Source organism: Cygnus atratus, chromosome 3, assembly GCF_013377495.2.
Source record: "Cygnus atratus isolate AKBS03 ecotype Queensland, Australia chromosome 3, CAtr_DNAZoo_HiC_assembly, whole genome shotgun sequence".
Taxonomy (NCBI): Eukaryota; Metazoa; Chordata; class Aves; order Anseriformes; family Anatidae; genus Cygnus; species Cygnus atratus.
The window spans coordinates 111797866-111821030 of record NC_066364.1 but is presented as its reverse complement, the minus strand read 5'-3'; the positions used below and the strand labels follow the sequence as shown (position 1 = coordinate 111821030).

At 45.3% G+C, this 23165-nt stretch overlaps 1 protein-coding gene across 1 annotated transcript in view; it reads left to right on the top strand.

Moving 5' to 3' along the window:
* Nucleotides 1-1455: 1455 nt before the first annotated feature.
* The window catches only part of PCSK2 (proprotein convertase subtilisin/kexin type 2), a 102052-nt gene continuing 80342 nt past the window's right edge, over nucleotides 1456-23165 (top strand). Inside the window, exons 1-2 of the mRNA XM_035553007.2 lie at nucleotides 1456-1834; nucleotides 20483-20587. Of these exons, the coding sequence (XP_035408900.1) occupies nucleotides 1646-1834; nucleotides 20483-20587 (294 nt within the window). The 5' untranslated portion in view covers nucleotides 1456-1645. The remainder of the gene's footprint in view (nucleotides 1835-20482; nucleotides 20588-23165) is intronic.

Genomic DNA, 23165 nt, shown 5'->3' with positions numbered 1-23165 from the left:
CTTGCTGACTGATGGAGCCAGGAGGGCTGCTCCGCTGCCTTTGTTATTGATGGGCCTCTCTCTGCGGGCTGGCAACAAAACAGAAAGAGGCACAACAAGCAAAGGAAGATTTGGGGGAAGAAAATATATAGAGAGTCACAGGAAATTTTAAAGCAGAGAAAATCCCTCCCTGCTGCTTCTGTTTTAATTTCCCTCAGCTTCTGGTCACGAGGAACAGCTGGGGATGGAAACCAGTAGGGCCTACCTTGGCTGGTGAGCTGTAGCCAGCAGGTGTTGCTGATCGGAGAGCCTCGCCAGCCCCAAGTCACCTGGAAACCCGTCGCAGCAGGGGCAGCCTTGGTGCTGGGGGAGGGTGTGCTGAGCATTGATGGAAACACCGCTCGGCTTTAAGAAATAACATATAAAGTTGTTTTTAATAACTGCATGTGCTGAGAATAGGTATCTAAAAGCAGAATTCTATTGACATAGGCTCTTAATGAGGCTGCAAAGATGTTTTCCTTCTCTGCTGTGCGATTTCCAATGTTTTACTTTTCCCTGGTGTTTGATTTTTCCCCCCAACGTCAGTCATTCATTTACAGCACCGCTGTTGATTTAAATGGGCTTTGGATCAGGCTCCAAGTTACCATTTCCCTTCTGTTTGAATAGGGATTTTCTTTAATCCAGAAGAAGGAAATCAATAATTTGTCATGGCAAACCGATGCTCATTTGGATTCACAATCACGCGGTCAGCTTTTCTGTCATTTTCTAAAGCATTTGAGGATAACGGGAACAGACTCCTGCTTGTGATTTTTGTTTGCCTTTGTTCCCCGGACTGCTGTAAGTTGGGTGCTCGGCCAGGCCCTTTGGGGCTGGGTTCTAGCAACCCCGTGGCTGTGTGGTCGCAAGGTGGCCCTGCCTTCCCCTGCTCGCTGTGTCCCGAGCCCTCCCCAGGGGACCAAGCAAAGAATTCACTTTCTGCAGCCAAATCACCGCCGCCAGTTGCAGAAACAGCCCGGCACACACCTTGCTGGGAGCATCCCTACTCCGTCCCCTCCCTCGGAGCCGTGAAAGCAGCGGGTTATTTTCACAGCACTCCCCTCCCCTGCCACCCCCGGTCCCCGGCTGTCCCACCAAAGCCCCCCGGGCCGGTCCCTGCCTCCCTGTGCCCCCCAACCCCCCCGAGGGGCACCCCCTGCGTGCCCACCCCGTGTCCGCCCCCCCGGGGGCTTCCCCCGGGCACCTCCCCAGGCACCCTGTACTCCGTCTCCCTTCGGGGGGCCCCCCTGAATAGGGGAGGAACGGAGGGGACTGTGGGGGATTGGGGGGGCTGTAGGGGACCGGGGGGGCCGGCTCGGCCCCGATTGGCAGCGCGGCGATGTCCCCTCCCGGCGGGTGCCCCCCCTCCAGCCGCCGCGGAGCCGGCAGCGCGCTCCCGCCCCCGGAGCAGCCCCCGCAGCCCGGTCGCTCCCCGCCTCCCGCTCCGCTTCGCCCCGTTCCCTCCCGGTGGGGTGGTTTGGGGTGTGTGTGTGTGGTTTTTTTTTTTTTTTTTCTTTCCCCCCTTTTTCTCCCTGCTTTTTCCCCACCCCCCGGCTTTCGGCCGCTTCCCCGCCTCACCCTGCCGGCGCCCTCCCCGCGGCGCGGCGGGCTGCGGGTTAGCTGCGGGGCCATGCCGGCGGGGCCGCCGCCGCTGCTGCTGCGAGGCGCCTTCCTCCTCCTCCTCCTCCTCCTGCTCTTCCTCGGCTCCCCGGCCCGGGCCGCCGTCTACACCAACCATTTCTTGGTGGAGCTGCACGCCGGGGGCCAGGCGGAGGCCGAGCGGCTGGCTGCGGAGCACGGCTTCGGCGGGGTGCGCAAGGTAAAACCCCGGGGGGGGTGCGCGGGGAGGGTGCGGAGCAGCCGGGGACCGCTCCTGGACCTGCCCGGGGGTGGCCCGGGGACAGGGAGGGGACAGAGCCCGGCCGCTCCCAGGGTCAGGGGCAGCGGTGCCGGAGCCGCTGCGACCGCTCCTCGGCAGCTGCCCGGGCTGGGAAGCCGGGGTCCCCCCCGTGCCTCCCGTTAGTTCGCTGCCCTGGGGCTCGTCTGCGGGGGCAGCCCCGCCGAGCTCCCAGCCTGCGGGGCCGGGGCCCCCCCGGAGCCTCGTGAGCCGGGCTGGAGCCGCAGCCGCCCCGAGCGCCACCGAGAATTGGAGCTGCATCTCCATGGAGAGCTCGCGTGCGATGTAAATGGAAGATTTCTTGGGGGGTTGACACTTAAGTTTGTGAGGCTGGCGGCTTCCTTCTTATCCCTGTTGTTCTCACCGAGAAATAGGGCGTCCCCAGGCCAAAGAAGCTGCTTGGTGTCGAGCCTGATAAGCTATCGGTGCCTGCCACTAATTAACACAAGTTGGGAAACTTCAAGTGCTGGTGGAGGCTGTTTGGGCTCCCGAGGAAGCCCCAGGTAGCTGCCGTGGCAGGGAGGCTCTGCCCGGCTCCTGGGGAGCCCTGCTGCCCTGCAAACCTCTCCGTGTAGGTAACAAGCAGAGCCCTAAATACTTCAGGGTGTAGTCAGACCTGGGGGAGACAGGGAAAGGCCGGTGGAGTGCCCTGGTCCGGACAATTCCTGGAAGCCTTAATGCCCAACAGCACTCGGCTGGGAGGAGCGTGGAGGGAAACGAGGCTGTGTGAGCATTCCTGCTGCTGCTGCTTGTTTGGTGCTTTTTGATGTGTGTGTGTGTTTTGTTGTTTTTTTTTCTTTGGTAGTTATGCAATGAGAGACTGCTCTGACATCTAAGGAAGTGAATGGGAATTGCGTGCTGAACTTGAATGAGTGAAATGATTTAAGTCCTTGATTTAAATAGATACAGGTATCCCTATCTCAAAAGCATGTGAAGTGAGACTCGCTCCCTCAGGCTGCCTTGTCTCAACTCCGCTGGGAGCTCATTAGAGAAATGAGGACAAGATCGGTGCTGCTTTGACCGCAGCCAGTTCCTGCTGCTGCTAAGATGCCTTTGTTTTGGGCTGACAGCCTTGTCCTGGTAGTGCTGGAGCTGTGCTGCTGCTGCTGCCCTTGGGAAAGGATCTGTTGTGGGGATTAGGTCTTGTTACATGAAACTTCTTAGACGTGGCTCTTTGGTCGATGCTTTTCCCTTCTTATTACCCTCTGTCAGCACTCCCTCCCTCCCTGCTATCCTGGGGATATCAGTCTGATAGGGCCTCAGGAGGAGAGGAGGGTACCTTGCTGTAGAGCTGAATTTCTTCTTACTTTTGCTAGATACTCAGAAATGATCCCGTGACCCATTCGGGGAGGAGACCGGGGTTTTGTAGGACGAAGAAGTGCTGCTTCCGGGCTGTGACAGTCCTCTTCCCTCCGCCATGCCCTCCCCAGGGCTCCTCGAGCACGTTAGGAGGCATACGGATTCCTCATGGAAATCAATCTTGGAGCTCGTCCTGGCGAGAGCTGGAGGGAAGTCCCTCGGGTGTGTGGGAGGAGAGTACCCGCTGCCCAGTGCATGCCGTGGAGGGGCTGTTCCTGCCCTGGGTGGCTGTAGAAGCGAAGCCAAGCAGAGCTGTGGCGAGATGCGCGTGAGCTGCAGGGGGGCAGGGGAGGCTGTGGCTCCCGTACCGTGCACATGCTGTCCCAAGTGGTTTCCAGCTTACATCATCCCGGTCCCTGAAAAGCTCAAAAGCCTCCCACCCTGCCCCCACAAGTGCAAGAGAAAATAGCACCCTACTATCTGCAAGGCAGCAATTTTAGGGAACGGGCTGAGTTTGGCGCTCAGCTGGCTGTGTCAGAGCATAATCCATTAGAGCCTGATAGCAATCTGCAGGGGAAATGGGTAATGGGGCTTGGGAGGCGATAGTTGGGCATCAATAAAAGCTTATGCCATCTACTCCAGTGTTTCTTCAGTACTGAAGAGCCTCCTGATCTGTTTTGCTGTCATCAGGCTTGTCTGGCATCTCAGCTTACAGTCTGCAGACTCAGCTTTCATGGTGGTACCGACAGTGCGAGAAGTTGACCGTGGACACGCACGCGTATGGAAACAGAGCTGTTAGTGGCACCCTCTGGGGAAGGACCATGTGTAGACAGATACACTGCCCGTGTTTTCTGAAAATATCAGGAAACAAATTACACTGCAAGGAGAAGTGATGCTTTGCATGCTTCAGCCACGCGTGTAGCTCGGGTGATACACTGAGTTACTTATCTAAAGCCAATCCAGTTACCCATACCCATACTGGAGAAGAGCTGTAACTATCGCCATTGTTTCAGTGCAGGTACTTTCCCAGCAGGGGCACAAGGGCAGATTGAGCTCTTGTCTGGGTGGATTTAAGATGTGGATGAGAGGGATTGCTTTTGTACTTGTTGTGTATCATAGGTGTGTTTTAACATGACCTCATGGGAGCTGATTGTTGAATTACACATTTTTAGTGCACATGGCTTTGCCTGATAACAAACAAACAGCACAAGTACATATCACAGCTACTTAATAACGAGATTTCTGCAGGAATGCGAGAGGAAACGTTGCCTTCAAGATTAATATTATGAACTGCGCAATGCGCTCTCTAATTGATTTCTTGGCCGAGTTTCCTACTGTTGTTCTAAATCTGCTGTAAGATTTCAGGTGGGCTGAAATGTGGGCTTTAAATTCAGCACCTGTTGAACTGATTAAGGAGGGCTCAGTGCTCACGTAAACAGGTGTCTACATTTAGATCTACAACCCTACCGTGAGACACAGTTTCAAAAACATTGCCCAGTTTTTCCTTACCCTTCCTTGAATTAATCCCCAATAGAGGCTTCTGTAGCTCTAATTGTGCTATTTGATTTTTTTAACGTTTGCCATTTTTCAATCCATTTGTACATGCCGTTAATTCTCTATATTCCTTGTGAAACAAATACCGTGATAAAGCATGTTCCTTTGCTAACTAACACGGTTAGTCTTACCATCTTCAAGCAGTCAGGAGGCAGTCTCCTAATAGCTACATAGCTACATCATCTTAAATAGTGAGAAATAGGAAAGGAACAACTTTTTTTTTTTTTTTTTTTTCCTTCTGGCGTGCTTGCCACCAGAAGACGTTTCTTAATGCAGGCTGAAAAAAGCCACAGTTTGATCTTGCCCTTGCCGTTCTTAATTCCTTTCTACCAAGGGGAGTTGGAAGAAGCATTTGGAAAGGTCTCATAACTGCAGATCAGAGTTTAGACATCTCTTTCCCTTTCATCAGCAACACTGAGGCCGATACAGTCTACAAATTGCGACCGTAGCTAAATGTTCCCCTTCTGGTAGCACAGAGGTGAAGGATTTTAAAAGGTTGTCATTCAGTGGCCTTAGATTTTACAGTGAAGACCAAACTTGGATTTCAAAACATAAGGAATCTCATGTGCCCTAAATTTTCTCTATTTTTTTTTTCCTTGAGATATTTATCACCTGGTCACCTCTCCCTCTAGATCTTGCAAAAAAACAGGTAACTCTTGCCGGTGTGACTTTTCTGCTTCCCATTTTTGCTTAGGAGGCTGCTGGTTGAGGACCAAATTTTCTGGAGCTGGCCATGAATTTCTGGATGAAAGACCATGAGCTTGGGTGTTTTTACATTGCATAAACACAGATTTATTGAAAGCAAGACCTAACACAAGCCAGATTTCTTGCTTTGGTAGCCCCCATCTTCTGCATCTAATGCGGAAACAGATGCTGCAGCAATGGGGCATCCCATGCAAAGAGGCAGCTGAGAGCCCAGCCTCCCACATGGGCCCACTGGAGCCTGAGGGCTCGAGGTCAAGCCTCAGACTGCAGCGTTTCCGTGCACTAACACGTTTAATAATGAATTAGCTTTGTGTCTTCTGCTGGCCTAGAGGAAAAGATGTTTGTTTGCACAAAGCAATTCTTCATTATGGCAACAGAAAAACCTTTTTAGAAATGGAAGGTACAATGTAAATTTTGTAAGGAAACCAAAAGCTTTAATTTCCTAGGAGTGTTGCGATTTTGTATAACTAAGATAAGAAAAAGTAAATTTCATGCAAATGCTAACAGTGCACTACGGAGATTCCAATAGGTCTCCTCACCATAAAGAAAATGCTCCAGTTTCCAAGAGACACTCTGAGCTGATGTGTTCAAATTAAGGGCAAAAAGCAATTAACTACTAGGAAAAGTTTGATCCTGCTGTGGTAAGGCACGCTGCTGGGAGATGATGGATGGCTTTCCAGAAAAACCCTGCCAGGCAGGAGCTGAGGAACCGCGGAGAGAGCAGCTGGGTTTGGAGGATCCTTGTGGGTTCCTCGTGTGTGGAGTGCAAGTGGCATGTCAGTGGGCCCTGGCTGTTACACCTGAGAGCAGTGCTCGTGGAATTAAGTCAGAGTTACATTGTGGTAGTAGAGAGTTTGCTTCATATGTGGAAATAATGTATTCCCCTCAAATCAGTGCTTTTTTTTTTCTGTTATTTTGCATTCTGCCTTGGATGCAGAAACAGCCCCAGGAGCAAGCACTTCAGCTGGCTAAATAAAAAAATCCCACGTTACTTAAATGTACTTGCTTATGCATGCGAAAGCTGTAAGCTATCAACACAAAGAATGTAAAACACATACTCAAGTACATCCCCAAGCCAGTACCTGTCGAGCTCCTCCTCTAGCAGGACCCAAACCAACTCCTTGTTGGTGCTGAGCCTTCTGTATGAGGTTTAAAATAATTACCTTGTCAGCTTCTCGTAGCATTTATTCCAAGTGTAAAACAAGAAGGTCAGACTCTCCTGCTATAGATCCCTTCTGTAATTGCTCTATTACTGTTTTGAATACATGGAACAATTCTGTTCCTTGGCAAAACACGCACGTTAAACCTTACCTTTACAGATAAGTTTGTTTTGTAAAACTGAGCTACAGCTCAGTAAACACAAAGATACAAAATTGCAGCTGTTTATAAAGCTGCCTGCATTTATAATTTTATTTATTCCATATTGCCTGAACTCATTGGCAAAATTGCACATGTGGTAGAGACCCAGGAAATGTGCTGCTAGTAATTCTTTTTTCGCTTGTTTTCTTCGTGCTGCAGCCCGACTGGGGATGTGCGGTTATTTGTTTTCATTTAAATTACATTTAGCTTTGCCAGTGTCAAGGAGAAAAATAGAAAGAGAAAACATATGAAGAAGAGAGCCGTGTTTCCAGATGTTGTGATCCCAACACCAGAGCAGCGTGGTGCGTGCCAGCCTGCGGCCTAGCCCAAGCGTTGTCCCATGAAAGCTTGTCGTGGTGCGCTGTGGAGGTACCGGGGCGGCTTTTGGCCACGGGATGCAGCTCAGGGTGTGAGGGCCTTATGCTGCTGAGGAGCATCGGGGCTTAAAGCTTGGATGCCAGCGGTGCCTCCTGCCTCGTGGAAGGGAGAGCAGGCTCCTGCCAGAGCTGCCTGCACACCAGACCAGAGCCAGCGCATTCAGGATGGCGCAGCACCGCAGGACCCAGAGACTCCTGGTGGTCCCCAGCTCATTTCCTGCAAGTCCCTGCTCTGGGGAGTAAGTAACGTGAGGGAGCCACCAGCAGAGCAGCCATAAGGAGTTCTTTGTTGAAATCTCATGGCAGGAAACAGCCTGTTGCCCTCTGGTGCATCTCCTCACACCGGTGATGCTCCTTTTCCTAGTTTTGGGAAATCCCTTTAAAGTGTCACATGCAGCGATGTCAGCTCCCTGTTATTTCTCTCCTTTGTAAGCCTCCATGATGGCATGAGGAGGTTTGAGCCACAAGAGTAGGTTCAGGTTTTGCACCAGGAGAGACAGGTTTGGCATATGGGAAATGGATCTCTTGCTTTGGTTCCTTTGCTTCGGGTCTGCCACTTCCTTAGCTATTTCTGACCCGTGCTGTGGAATGTATAGTTGAGTTGTATTTTCATGTTACCAATAGATAAACAATGATTATCTATTGTATATGGTGTCACTGCCTGTGACTACACCACCCTGCTGTCAGCCTAGCATCTCCTAGTTCTGACCAGGTAGCTCTCTTGCAGATGACTTCCAGGCTCTCTCTGGTTGCTCCATCACACAGGTATATTAACTGCCTGCATGCGTTTAACTTTAGGACCCTGTATGCTGTGTCTGTGCCTAGGACTATACTTGATGCTGTCATTCCTCTGGGCAGGGTCTCCAGGCGTTGAGAGCAGCCTGGTGGCCATTTCTAAGAGGCGATAGGGATATCTGTTCCTATTGCCTACACCAAAGCCAAATTTGTCCCCAGCCCTGAGGCTGCAGGGCTGCACAACAAAATGATAACTGCTTTTGCAAATAGTAAGCTGTCTCGGAGGGTTGGTTTTTGGTATCAGGCCAGATCTTATTGCTGTGTGACAGCCAGAACCAGATGGTTTAGGTTACTCTGCGTGAGGTAGAGCATTTTGTTTCTAGCTTGGGTGTTCAAATCCAGATCAAATCCCTAGACCAAAATAAATAAATTGTCAATCCTCTTCCAGCTCAAAGTGCTTCCATCTGAGTACCTGCAGCATCCTTGGTATCTACTTATCATCAGGCAAATGGTCCTAGAGGCTGACTGCGCTGCTAGGCTGGGTTCTTCCAGAAAGCACTGAGGTGAACTGTGGGATTTCCACGTTTATTGCCAAGTGACCCGTACCCTCATCCATCTTTAGAATGACTCCAATTAAAATTAATCTGTGCAACTCAAGTTCCAAATGCTCGTCATGAAGCACGTCACAAGAAGTTGCAGAAATGCATGGAGAATTTGTTGGTAGATAGTTTCAGTTAGTGAGCCCTGAGACGTGAGCGTGTTTGTGGAAAATTCTGTGAGCTGGAAATCAAGCCAAACCGATAAAAATGAGTGATAAATTCTGTCAGCTCTTATTAAAATATTATACCTAGGAAACCCTCTTGTGCAGGTCAGTCTGTAGGACGCGTGGCTAGTTTCCACAAGAGCTGCGGTGACTGACCCTGCTGTGGTGTGTGGACCTGAAGTCTACCTTGGTCATGCGGTGTTGTCCTAGTTGTTAGAAAGCCCTGTTCATTTTTCTCTTCATTTCAATTTTTTCAAATAATTAAATGGGTCAGGTCTCTACAGGACGCTGGCTGTGCGGTGGCTATAAATGTTGCCGCGAGCAGCACAGTGCTTCCATCTATCACTGGCCTCTGGTGGGAGGAAGCCGAACTGCTCGGCTATTTGTCAGAAGGGGATTTCTCCAAGTAACCCGAAGTCGTCTGCTGTCTTGTTGCTCTTGCTGTGAATCGATGAGAGCTCTGTGTTTAACTCTTGTAAGTTCATTGGAAAAGCTAACCCTTCACCACTGAAATGGAGCTTTTATTTCAGCTCAGAGCTCCTGGGCTGTGCTTTGGGACACAGCGAGCTGCCGCAGGGAGAGCTGGATTCAGTACTGTGAGAAATTCAGTATGGCCACCTCAGGCAGTTTATCAGGCAGCATGAAATCCAGCTAGGACATGGAGTTGCTCAAAAGGCAAACTTGACTGAGCACTGTGTTGGGCAGGTCCTCTGAGCTTGTACCTGAAAAGGGACCATCTGCACACAGGGATTATAAACTAAACTAGGTGGTGGTGGCTCTAGTTTGCTCACTCACGAAGTGAACTGGGATGTAACGTTCTTTGTCGTGTATTATCTTCTCAAACAACACTTCTGTGTAAATGTTACGTTCTTAACTACTTTGTCCACAGAAAGCAAATGGAAAGAGTGACCTCAGTGTTTGCATCAAACCAGTCAGCAAAAGCATGTTCCCAATACTCCTGGCTGAACTGGGTTATTTGCTTACCTGATGAGTAAAAGGGTAACATGTCAGACCTGCTTTCTCCTAGAGCATACAACCACATTTTGAAAACCGAAGCCCAACAACTATATATTTACTTATTATTAAGTAGAGAAACTTGCACTCTATTAGAAGGGTATTCGGTATCAAACTGGGGCTAAACAGGTGAATATTTTAGATGGGTAGTAAAATAAAAAAAGGCGGGGGGATATAGGCTCCCCTTTCCTGATGGCAGAGGATCCTCCTTTCTGCCTGTCCATGTTTTATGAAACACAAGTGAAATTAATTGGTGTCTGAAATCAGCTGTACAGCTGATCACTGCCTTTGTCACTTACTGCGCAACGCCGAGCGCAGCAGAAGCTTCTGCTTGAGGCTTTTAGCCACAGCCAAGACATGGTGAATTCGCTGTAACCTTAACCAGTCCCCACAGGGACCTTGTGCTTCCCTGTGTCAATTAATTTTAGAAATGTGTGCCAATGAAATTTAGCAATTTAGAAGTTGCTCTGAGCCAGTCGTAACACAATCGTCAATTCTGAATTTGGGTGAAGTATGACAAATAGGAACCTGAACGTGTTTGCAGGTTTGAAAAAATCACTTGTTAACATCAGTGGAATGATGGTTGGGGGTCTGGACATCATCTGATGTTTGATCTTCGCAGCATTTCAGCCTGTTAATTTTTACAGTACCATCTAAGCCCCCAAATTTCAAATAGACTTTTCTTCTATCGGTTGTAAAACCATTCAATTTCTCATACAACTTAAATATAGTTCAGAATAAAGCCCAGACAGAACAGATGTGGATGTTTTTCTCTCTTCCTTCTGATGGGATTAAGACACTCAATTTCCTTCTGTAAAATCCCTTTTCTTCCCTTCTAACTGAACATATTTTATTCACATTAAATATATCATACCTTGGTAGAGAAGCCAGTATTCCAGACTCTAAAGGCTGAAACATGCTAAGTAATTAATTAAAAACCTATATTTGCCTTGCCTGACTGATGTAATAAAGAATGATAACATATCAGCACATGCTGGATTGACCACAATTTCTGCCAGCAATAAACTTTGTCATTTGTCAATTGGCAGTAACGAACAGTAAAGAGGCTCATTGCACAGCTGGCTGAAAGGTCAGGGAAGTAGGTCCTGGGAGGAAGGGGAAGAGGTGGTGGTGCTCTTTTCCTTCCCTTCTCAACAGTACCACTAACTTCAAGGCAGGTTTGGTTCTTCCTTTATGCACCATCTAATACAGAACTCTTGAACCCGCTGAGAGCAGCGAGTTGCAAGGTGATGACCATGCTGTGGCATGCTGGAGCTGAGGTGAGCTGTCTCCAGCTCACAATGGTGTAACGGCCTAATTCATATCTGACGGGGTCTTCAAACAACAGGGATTAATGACCATGACTTTCCATTAATGTAATCAAGAACTTCACAAAAACAAGGAAAACAGCAGTGCCCCCAAATTCCTGTTTTCCTTAGCTCCACTGAAAATATTTTTCTTAAAGCTTCCTTGAACTGCTATTTTCAAGCCTACTACCTTAAGTCTCTTCTTTTAAAAACAACAACAAAAAACAGCATGCCCTCCTGCACTTTAATGTGACAGTTTTATTTCTGATTGTTGTCCATCAGCTTCTCTCCCATAAAGCATATATTTTTCTCCAGGAATTGATTGTTTCTCTGGGAACTGGGAGGCTTCTTCAGTGTGGTCTAACAACAGAAACCTCCCTGCGAAGCACTTTCTATCAATCGGCTACTGCTTGTCAGCCTAGCATTAAACAGACATGGAGAAAAAAGAAAAGAATAGAAGGTTTGTATAGAAAGAGCTACAAATCTTCCTTAAGTGTTGGGAAGGACTAGCATCTTTGCATTAGTGCAATTCACCTTTTCTTGAGTCGTTCTTGTCAGTAACCAACTAATTTTGGTCTGCGCTGCTTTTATAGCACTACTTCATTAGAGTTTGAGTTCATGACTTTGCTTTTAGGTGTTACATTAGCTGAGCACTTGCACACATTTGTCCTGCATGCTTTGCTGCATGGACATAGATTAAAAAATAATGCTGAAGTGCTTTGCTGAAATTCAAGGTGTCTGTGAGTAGCCATGTCTTGCCCCTTCTCCATCTCTGAGATGTAAGTATCAGTAATTTTCAGCAGGGGCACACTCTATCTTAATGCTGTGTTTCACAAATAACAAACTTCTATTTCATGGTTTTATGTCAGCGATCTTAGAGCTGATCTTACACCAGGTCCCAGTGTGACAAGAGCAGTCAGTCTTTTTGGCTACGTGCTTAAAAGGACAGAGAGATGCATTGTAGATCAGGAAGGAGGCAAAACAACCTTTGCTAGTAGTGCTAATTGCTGTCAGCAGTATTGGACCAGCTTTGTTAGAAATATACCACGGTAACTTAAATTCGCAGACTGTAACTAAGTCAAGTTATTTATTATAATGTGACTTTTCCCTAAGGCAGTTGTGCTGATACGAAGAAGAGATTTCCATCATGTATTATTTAAAGATATTAAAATATTAACTAAATACCTGTTGCCAAAGAGGTACCTGATACATATGTTTAGACATACCCATTAATATACGTGGACAATGGCACTTGGTGTTTTATGTTTGCACAGCACTACTGAAACTATTAATGAAATGAATCCCATCAATAAATAAGTAAACAAGTACTTATTAGACCATACCATTTTACATGCAACTGAAACAAGACAATTACAGCTGTAATTGCCTGAAATTCTACAAATAATAGTAGAAACAGGGGTTGCCCAGCATCTCGGAAGCACAGATTCTCAGAGCACTGGCCGGGGCTGAGCTGCAAGGAACTGAAAACTCACATCCTGGGTGTCTTAGCACTGGCTCTGTCCTGCAGCAGGTTGCCACCATGAGAAGCAACAGTGTAGAAGAAAGAAGCAAAGTAAAAGCTCATAGATAGAATGATCTTGGTGTGAAGAATATTTGGGGTGTGAAAACTTTCACAAAATACTACTGTCTTGGTGGATGCTTTGAAAACACAGAAGAGCCTTGAAAGAATGCCAGGATATCCAGAGGCACTACCCCATTGCTCCAAATAGGAGACAAGTGTGAACAGCAAAAGTTTTGTTGGCCTGTGGTCATAAAACATAATGCCTGGACTTGCCTGAGGTGCTCCTCTTCTCACAAGACATATGAGGGCATAATGATTGCTAGGCCTTCATTTAAGCCTTTCCACCCAACAGTAACAATCGCCAACTCCAAGTAATGATGATCTGGATCAATCCAGACAGTGCAATGTTATTGTGTAAGCAAGAACATCCTTCTCTAAATCTGAAGAGTATCCTGCTTTGGCTGGATTCAGCAATGCACGTGTAGAATCAATAATGTGTTTTATGGTTACTGGGGAGTAACGGATAAAACTCTCTAAAATGCACAGATCCATTCACATAAGCTAGAACGACTCTTTTAAAAGCCTGAAATGGCTTGTCCAATTTGCTGATAAAACTAACAGCAAATCCCCAACCTTGTCGCTGATGACTGTTGCATGCTTGTGGGATGAAGCTCTTCAGTGACAAACTTAACGGTGACATAAATACAGTAAAACATTAAGCCTCTATGAGTCATTCAACGGCAAATCAAATTCCAAGTATCACAAAGTTGAAAACAAACCAATGGGGCAGTTTCTTGCAAGCACTTGGAAGCACTATTTTTGTTAGTGTGAGAACAAAACTAATGAGAAGATGAGAGTTGGACTTTGAACATTAGAAGCAACCTACCTGAACGCGTGTAGCTGTGTTTCTCTTATGGTCTCTGGAGCAAGAGAGAAGCTCCTGGGGTACAGCTCTGCTCAGTTAATGTGGCCACCTGAAATAGGTCAGATGAATCACGCTCTGAAAGTGCCTCTTTTTTTTTTTTTTTTGCTGTGAATTGTCTGGGGAGTTCAGATGAATTCCCCATGGACATCCTGGACATGTAAGCGTAATTCCTGCCCCAAACTGGTTCAATTTCTTCCGCTTATTTCTCTGCACTTACTCGTGTCCAGCTATCAGGAAGACTATTTAACCTTGTGGTTGCTGCATGCCAAAGGACTAGAGAAAAGACTTCCAAAAAAAAAATCCAAAGGAATATATTCTGCAGCATTTGGGTACCACACACCTGACTTTATCATGTTTCTAGAGGAAATAACACTTCAGAAACCATTGGAAACCACGATTGCTGGCTTGAAAAAGACTAATGATAACTTTTAAGCAATGTTGTCATGTTCTTACAGGATAACCAATATCCTAAAAAACAATAACATGTCCTTGTTACCATGTGTATTACAATATTTCCATTGACTTCAGGACAAAGGAAGAACAGATCAATGTTCTCCAACCAAGTAGTCACAATCCTTTCTTATTGCTGCCTGTAGCTGTTTCCCCTGAGAGGTGGTTGGATGCATGTGAAACGGAGCTGAGAACATCTCTAAGTAACTAAGCCAGGCGTTTCTGAATTACTCTGTAGGAGAAATGTTGAACTCTGTTAATCACCTGGTTTCACAGAGATTGTCTTCTACATGAGGGATGTTTTAATAGGAGGTTTATGTTTTGGCAGTGTTGAAGCTGTGGCTAACACCTCCACGTGCCTGATTTGCCAAGATAAGCATGATTAGGCTTTGTTATTACTTGGGTGGAGATGCAGGTGCAACGCAAAGTCGGCCAGGCAGACTGAGTCACAGCATTCGGGCCTGGCCTGGTTGCTCCAGCTTCCTGAGCTGCTCGGAGCATGTGTGGATCCTTAGCTCCACCTGAGCTCCTTCGGCTGAAGCTCCTAAGTAATTATAACAAACTAATGAGAAAGTGTGAAATCCTTGCCTGGGGCCTTGGGGACACAGGGGACTGGATTTCACGTTGAGCAAGATCTGGCACAGCTTCAGTCCTCTGTGCTGTGTCGCACTTCTCCTCCACCAACATCTGAATTAATCCTTTCTTGTTCGGGCTTCGTTCTGTGCTATTTCCATGCCTTGGGCTGCCTGCATTTCTAGCTGGCTCTACTCTTACATGCTCCTCGTCGCTATAGTGAGTGAGTGCCTTTGACTTCAGATTGGGCTCCCATCTGTGTATTTAAAAGTAAAACGATTTCTAATGCTAATTGGGGTGAGGGAAAATGAGAGAAAGAGAGTTGAAAAATTCATATTGAATATTTATAAGCATCCTCAGTGCATTTGGTGAGACTGGGATGAAAAGGTTTCTAATTTCTGCTGTGAGGCACTTTGTTGCACTTCAACTCTAACAGCAGCTGAAGGAGTGGAGCCTGTGGGGCCCACGAAGGCTCCCAACACATTTACTTGTGCCAGGTTTAGGCTGCATTTTCCGTTGGTGTAATTACTGAGCAGTAATGGGATGAAAGAGCTCACCTGTGCGGATTTATGGCCCCTTTTAAAGTCAGGAGCTGTGCTTAGGCTCTGTGGAGGAGAGATGCTTTGTGTTAGTGTACTTTTTTTTTTTTTAATTATTATTTAAATTGAGGGTGGATAGTTTTTTTATTATTATCTTTTATTATTATTTTTTTTCTCTCTTTTGAGCAGACAAAGGGTTTCTTCAGCACCAGCATTGGTTTGGGTCCCCACATGCCTGGCCCCATATTTGTGCAGGCAAGGAGCCCCCAGGAAGGTCTCAGACAGCCTGCCTGGATAAGGACTTCTTGTGAATCTTACTCGCCTACAGATCCCGTTACACTGAATTCAGCGATGATCAAGAACAGTGACCCTGGGGTAACTGTTATTAAACATTGCATCTTTTAATTATTTTGCTCAGAATAAGTTGTTATGGACTGTTGGCTCCACTGGTAACTTGGGAGAGGAACCTTAGCAATAGGTTCAGGTAAGCTGCTTTAGGATGACGTGGTATCAGGGAGAAACCACTGGAAGCCAGACGAGAAGCTTGAGGAGTACTGGAGGGATGTTCTTACATGATGCAGCAGGACAGGCTGCCTGTGAAGTCTGGGCAGAGATCAGTCTTGTTAAAATAGGCTGGGGCTGTCTGATCTGCTCTGGATTTCCTGCATGCGCCATAATTTGCTTGTGAGACTTGCAAAATAGAGCCCTGAAGCGAGGCAGTAAAATTTGGTGTGAAAGATAAGTCTGGGAGCCAAGGTTCCTCTTTAGGTTTGTGTTGTATCTGTCACCTCTTAAAAGTACTGACAGGCTGTGAATGCTGGACCTCTCACCGAGTGCCAGGTAAAACACTGATCCCGCTGGCAGCTCTGGTCAGTATTTTTAAGCTTCTAGTTTTAGCATTTATTGGTGCTTCAATACACATTTGCTACAGATATGCCCTGGCCAGATTACACTGATGCTTTTGCAGTTTTTTTCAGGGTTAGCTCTGCCCAAGGTGGCCCAGGTGCTACCGGTTTAGAGCAAGAGATGGTCTGAGTTCAGGCTTTCTGTGGCTCCTTTTCTTTAAACCCTGGCATCGCTGTGCAGCTGATCTTGATGTCTTTTGCTTTCAGACAGACAAAATTATGCCTGGTGCTACTGTGTATTGTGCAAGAGAAGCCTGAACAAGAAATGCAGTTGGACCTTCTCGGTCAAGCAGATAGAGCAGGATGGGAGCCATCTGCCCTGCCAAAGCTGGTTGCTGCCCTGTCCTGGATCAGGCCCCCGTGGGGAAGAGGCTGCCCTATGCCTGCTTTTTCCTTCTTGGAGCAGATGAGTAGCCAGGGGCTCAGCAGCCTTTCTCTCTCCTCCGTATTGCTGTGGTGCAGTGCAGCCCCTGAGCCCTGCCAGGAGCAGTCACCTGGTGGAAGGCAGCAACAGGGAGCAGCCGCCCAGGAGCAGTGCAGGGCAGGGGAGAATCGTGCAAGCTCTGCTTGCAGTCTCTTTGCCCATGGTTAACACAGAGTAAATTTCCTCCTCTCTTGTCTTGCTCAGGAAAGACTGCCGAATGAAAGGAGGGGAGCGCAGGAATGGGAACCATGAGTTTAACTTCTTTTTGTTTCAATAACAGTTGCACCTGGACAGCTCCATTGCAGCAGTAATCTGATAAAAGCAGACATGCCTCAGAGCCACAGGTACACTGAAACAGTACATGACACAAAGCATTCCCTGCTTCCTTCTATACTGAATGGTACATCCTAGCCATTTTTCTTTCTAGATAAGACTCTCCCACTTAAAGAGTTATTTTCTTTCTTCCATTTAGTTGAGCATTGAAATTTTATAAGTAATTTTCTGGTCCTCATCCTTTTCAGGAAGGAGGTTAAGCAGGATTTCATCTTTACTTTAGGTAGTACTTCGTCAAGGCAGTTTCAAAGCTAAAGAAAAGGAGGAAATGGGCTGATGTATGAGAGCTTGCTCCCCTTGCTGTGTTGAATTTGTGAATTTTCTTGCTTCTGTCTTTTTCACCAGTAATTTTATACAAATTATGGCAAGTAACAAAGTGCCCATAATTCCTGAGGTTTTCAGAGTCCTTCTTTGTATTGGGCCATATTTATACATCAAGGCAATTGTAGACCCTCTCCTAACTCTTAATAATCCTCCTTACGTTAATTTTCAAGTGCTTTCCAGTAATTATTTATCTTACATAATTGCTATTTTTACTGCGAGGGCAGGAAGCTTTGGCTTACAGAAGGAGCCTGAGCCACAAGGCTGAGTATGTTACTCTCCCATGTTATGTGCACAGCCTGCTGCTGAAAGGGATTTTACTCAAATACAGTCCCAGCTTTACTATGAGCATATTACAGAGCAGCTGCTGCTGGTGAATCTTTGGAGCTGGTAATGCCCGTGAGCCCTTCTGTTTTCATTTCACCTCATTGCGTTCAGCGTCCATCTTGCTCTGCAGAGCTCCTAATGAGTGCCGACCTCCCGGAGAAGCTAATAGCAGGATCGTGAACCCTGCTGTGAGGTCCCTGTGTCCTGGCGTTCACTGCTGCGGAGAAGTTACGGGGCCAGTAACAGGAGCTTATCATAAATGGAGCACTTCTGTGGCTGCTTATGCTATTCACAGGTTTCATTGCAAAATCCTCATCAAAGCAGGCGACATCTTAGGCACTTTGCTGGCATCCGACTTCTCCTGCATGCACATTCATTAATGTTAAGGATTTTCTGAAGAGATTAGATTCTTCCTGCCCATCTCTTGGTTTCTGCTATTAAGAATTCATAGTTTGTGGTGTTTGATCGTGTTCTGCGTCAGATATTGCCTCACTTAGCTCCCTTCCTGTCTACCCTCCCTTAACTCCGTTGAGGAAGTGTGAAAACTGCAAATCATAAAACGTCTGAGTTTCCCAAAGGTTACTGGGACATTTGTGGAAAGAGTAGAAGAGTCTGATTTAAGTGAGTCGAGCTTATCCACAATTTTATCCATGAATCTGGTCTCTTCTGTTGTGATACGAACTGTAGATGCTTTCACACATGGCCAGAATTGAACACATTGACTTTAAAAGTTTACTATAAAATAGATTTCTTCATTCTAATTGGTAATAGAACTAGCCCTGCACTGAAAATGAACAGCAAATACTTGTCATATATTTCCAGATATCTTCAATAGTGCTGAGAGTTTTCCTTAAAGGAAGAACAAAAGATTGATATTTGACTGGCATTGATTTGAGTGGTTGATACTGAGATACAAAGAAGGAAAGCAGCCTGATTGCACTGAGAGAATTAGAGGGGAAATTGGACCACAGCTTCTGCTGCACAGTAATGGTTAGCACAGCTAGATGTATTTCAAGCCATAACTGATCTGACTACTAAGATTTTTCCTGCTTATTTTTGAGGTGTAATGTATCCTACATAGAGGAAGAGCCATTTTCTGGAAAGTCACGCCTATTGACAATCTCTGCATTATGGAAATACCCTATTGTCTGTTTGGTGAAGACACCAGGTTTAGGCTTTTCAAACATAGAACACAAACCTGTTTTGTTTTGTTTTTTTAAGAAGAGCTAAAACCAGATAGCCTTTGAGTCTTAATAGGTATGGCTAGGAGGGTGGGTGTGAGGTGTTGGAGACTTCTGTGGCCACTCATGTGAGCTTTTTGTAGTCTCATTTCTCCTTCTGACTCAGCTGTGTTGTTCTTCACATGTGTATGGAGCTGGTACAAAATATTCTGGTTATTTGCCCAGAAAAGCTCTCCAGACACCCCTGCAAATCAGCTCCAAGGGACCACAATGATTTTGATGAAATCTCTTTGACCTTCTATATGCACGTAAAAGTAGGACTTTTTATCAGACCAGAATGCTTTGATTTTTTTAAGTTACTTTGTATTAATATTTAATTCAAAAATTTGCATTTAAAATTTAATTTTAAAAGTAAAAATGAAATGCTTTGATTTCATTGATATTGAGTGTTTGAAATAACCTAAAAAGAAGGCTTTGCAGAAGAAATAAAAACTTAGTCATTTTTGGAATGTGCCCAAATGTAAAACTTTCAGAATTCACTGTGAAACTTCCATTCCCACGCCACTCCACATAAATGCCAAAATATATTTGCAGAACTGCAGCAACCATACAGATAAATGTAATGAAACAGGAGATAATTTCATGTCAGGAAAATTATATCTGTGAACTGTATATACCCATATACAGGAGTAGATTTTTTTTTTTTATGACAGCAAGGTCCCGCTGCCCTTATCCACCCCAGGTTTTCACAATGAATATTCTGTCTAGACTTCAGCATCAGCTTTTCAGTAAAGAAATTTGAGCTCCTGGTAAGAGGTTTACATTATTATGAAGTATAGACGATAAAAAAGAGAGGGACAGGGCTGTCATGGTGGTTCTGGAATATGTCTTCTAAGTAATTACTTTACATGCAGGGTGATCTAATGTTTGAAGTTGAAATGTTCACAGCATTAACATATAACTTCTCAACAAGAGCTCTTTTTTTTTTTTCCCAACTTCTACAAGTAGAAGCTTAGCTTAAGAATGTGCAGTTACTTGTTTAGATTTAAACATTCAGCCAGATTGTCCCTGTTAAATTGGAATGAGGAAAAACTGTAGAATTTGAGATGCAAATGGAGCTTTCTAATAGACTTCTGGAAGTGGTATGTTACTCTCTTAAGGAAATGTCTGTTCGCCTTCTCAAAGTGAAGTGTTTGCTAGCCTTCTGGTTGCTCTCTGCTAATCGTGCAGAGAGAGGTGCTTTTAATAAAGGAAGAGTATCTTTCTTCCCTGGCATCTGCCTTAGGTGGGCTGGAAGGCCATCAGGAGGTGTTTGGTTGTTGCTTAAATGTCTTAAATAAAAAGTTTGTCTCTTAAAGCTGTGAAAGACTGTTCCCACCCTGACACTGTGCAGGTGTCTGTCTGTTTTCTTGGTGTTCTTTCTGTATTCCATTTTTAAATTGTCCAGAAGAAATTCCAAATACCAGAGAGTAGAAATCACTCTGCTTTCTGCCTTACTGCTTATGGCATCAGCTCGGGGCATTATAAAGGCTGAGGAAAGCACTTGTGTAACGCCTTATTGCTGAAGGATGGCTTGTGATAGTTTCAAATCATTTGAAGTTCATTTTGTTCTTTTACTCTGGCCTTTTCAGGAAGTAGGAAATTATCCTGATGTGATTTGGGAAGCCCTTCAGAAATATTGGCACTGCTGCCCTTAAACTTCAAGTGAAAGTAGTGCCAAGCATATGCAAGTAAAGTTACGCATCCTCAACCTGTAGCAAAGACCCTCACTGCTGATGGGCACCCATTTCAAAAGTAACTTGGAAGTGACATTCTCAAGAGTGCCTTGGGCCTTTTGGTGTAACTTCACAAGTCTTGTTTTACAGACTTCCGAGTCACTTCACAGGTAAAAATGTTCCGTGTCATTCTTGTTAGGTAACATCATTACCTAATGATGTTTTTTCTCTCTTTTCCTCAGCTCCCTTTTCTAGATACTGGTTACTTCTTTTATCACAATGGCATTGCCAAGGCCAGGAGAAGACGCAGTCTTCAACACAAGCTTCACCTGGAAAAGGACTCCAGGGTAAGTGGTTTTTTCATTATTTCACCATTATTTTCACTTTTTTTTTTCCCATGTGACACAGCCTATTTTTTGAGCTCAAGATGACAATCAAATCTGTTGTTATGCCTACGTGCTTTTTACATGCTTTATTTAAGCTTGGTGACTGCCATATGCACATACCTCCAAACATGCTCAGCTATTGTCTGATTGTAAGATTGTAACACTACAAATACTCCACATTATCAGAGATATATCCCCTCTCCAATAAGACTAAGTGATGCCATAGCCTCCAGAGCATCTCAGCGCACTCTGTACCTGCGCTTTGGAAAGGGGCTGTAAAGGGTACGTCCCCTTTACAGTTGCCTCCTGCTTCCTGCTGGTCCCTGGGTTATCCAGCCTAGAATACTTTATGGTGTGAACTGCGACATTTCCGCTGTGGTCACGCGGGGATTTTTTCTTAGGGAAAGTGCACACCCTGGATGCTCTGAGGTTGTACGCTGTCAAACTTAAGTACTTCTTTAGAGATTCCTGCTCTCATTCTGCAAGTCGTATGTTCAATTTGCAGAAGCATAAACCCCTCAGGACAAGGGCTAGTAGTAGCAAATTCTTTTTTATTTTTATAATACTGGGCTGGAGTGGGGCCAGGTAGCACAAAAAGTGTATTTACTGCCCAAATAAAGTAGGTAAGCTTGAGGAATGATATCATGACAGCAAATAGATTATTTTTTAATCCTTCAGTAGGCTTTAAACTCTGTGCACTGTGAGCAACAAAAATAGGGGGGGAATAATTTTATCCAGACAGAATTTTATTGCCAGACATTATATGTTATTGGAACATGTGAAAATGAAAAAAAATGAGTAGGAAGAAAAGAGGAAAAAAAGAAGTTAAATAGGATTGTAATTGTTGTGACACCACAGGAAGCAAGTTTTGTTGAATTTCCAACTTAATTTTCCTACTTGTGCAGAAATTTCAAGTGGTTCTGGGCTCAGGTCCAGTGGAGATGCACGTGGCCAGTTGTTCCTGTGGCTGGGAGCTGTGCAAGTGAACCACAGAGCTTCCAATGCTGCTTGTCCCCATCACTTACTTAATCCTGAGGTGCTGAGAGCTGGCAGCTTCCTTGGGACTGCTGCTGGTCTTTAAGTGCTGTATTTCTTCCTCGCTCCCTTTTCTAAAGCTGTTAGCAGTTGGAGTCAGAGGGGTATGAGGAAGAGACCCATTCAGCCTGCCGAGAACAGAAATTCTCAGGCTTCCTTCATTTTGTTTAGCAAGCAGGGATCAGAAAGGAAACCTTTCAGAAACCATGTACAATTAGTGAATTCTATGCAAATGTACTGTGAGACAGGTGTTTCGTTACCTTGTACCAATCTTGTTAAAAGCCATGTCAGAAAAAGCATACAGCTGAGGGAGTGCATTGCGAGCTACTGGCTGAGTACAGTCGTTGTCCAGAGTGTGTCCGTACCAGAAACAAATATTTCTGTAAACTTCTGAAAAATTAACAAACATTTCTATGCTAGTTGTATGAACCCCCCAATTCCCTTTGCAGCCTCAGTATTAGATGGCTGAGCAGTCCCATCCCAATTCCAGACTGGCAATTCCATTGACTACCTCTAGACTTAGTGCCTGTAGTAGCTAAAAGCTATTAAGAACAGCTTAAATGAGTCTGTCTTCTGTTTCAGAAGTGTTGTCTTTTGCAATCATCTGATATTTGTGGTCTCTAGGCTCTGAGTTGTTTCTGTCATGTGCAATAAAATCTTATTTTTGCCGTCAATCTCCACTTCTTTCTGGTGCTGCATACCAATGCCCTGGCTCTCCTTGGGTTCAGTAATAAAGCCCTGTGTCTAACTAACTAGGAATATCTACTGTGTGAGGAAAAGGGTGCTCCTGGGTGTATCCTGACCACGTGAGTTGCGGTGGGAGATGGAAGCACTGAGTGGGATGGAAACAACATTTCCTTTCCACAAGTGACATGACGCTTTCTCACCTAGCCCTACTACTTACTCTGCCCACTTAGATAGTCCTTGAGCTCTTATGATATCATACAGGTCGGTCACTTTTTGTAATATAGTTTGAGAGCAATTAAAAAAATTACTTTTATTTTCCTTCTTGCTTTTGTATGTGGAGTTTGGAGAAATCATTAAAATTCCTGTCATTTTTGTGTATAAGTGAAAATATCAGTTGTGTTGACAGTACTTAATTTCAAACTCCAAAAATAATTTCTGAGTTTAATGGCAGCTTTCTACACCATTTATACTCAATTTTACTTAGCAACAGATGTCAGCACTGTCATGGTTAATATGTTAACACATGAAGCCAAAAATAAAATGCTAGCGAGGAAGCAAACTGACTGCTTGCACCACAGGGCCTTACAAACCTCTCAGGAACCGCTACGGCACATGCTGCAGTTGCTTATCCCTACCCAAATTCTGTGAGAAAGAGGGCTACAGTTATTCTGTATACTTTTCACTTTTACAGGGATTACAGTTCCTAGTTAATCTTAATTATTAGTTGAAAAACAGCACAGATGTTCGCTCAATTAATTAATGTTCTTTAATCAGGGAAGTCCCTTGAGGAACCATGTCAGTTTTTCAAGAGTCTGGG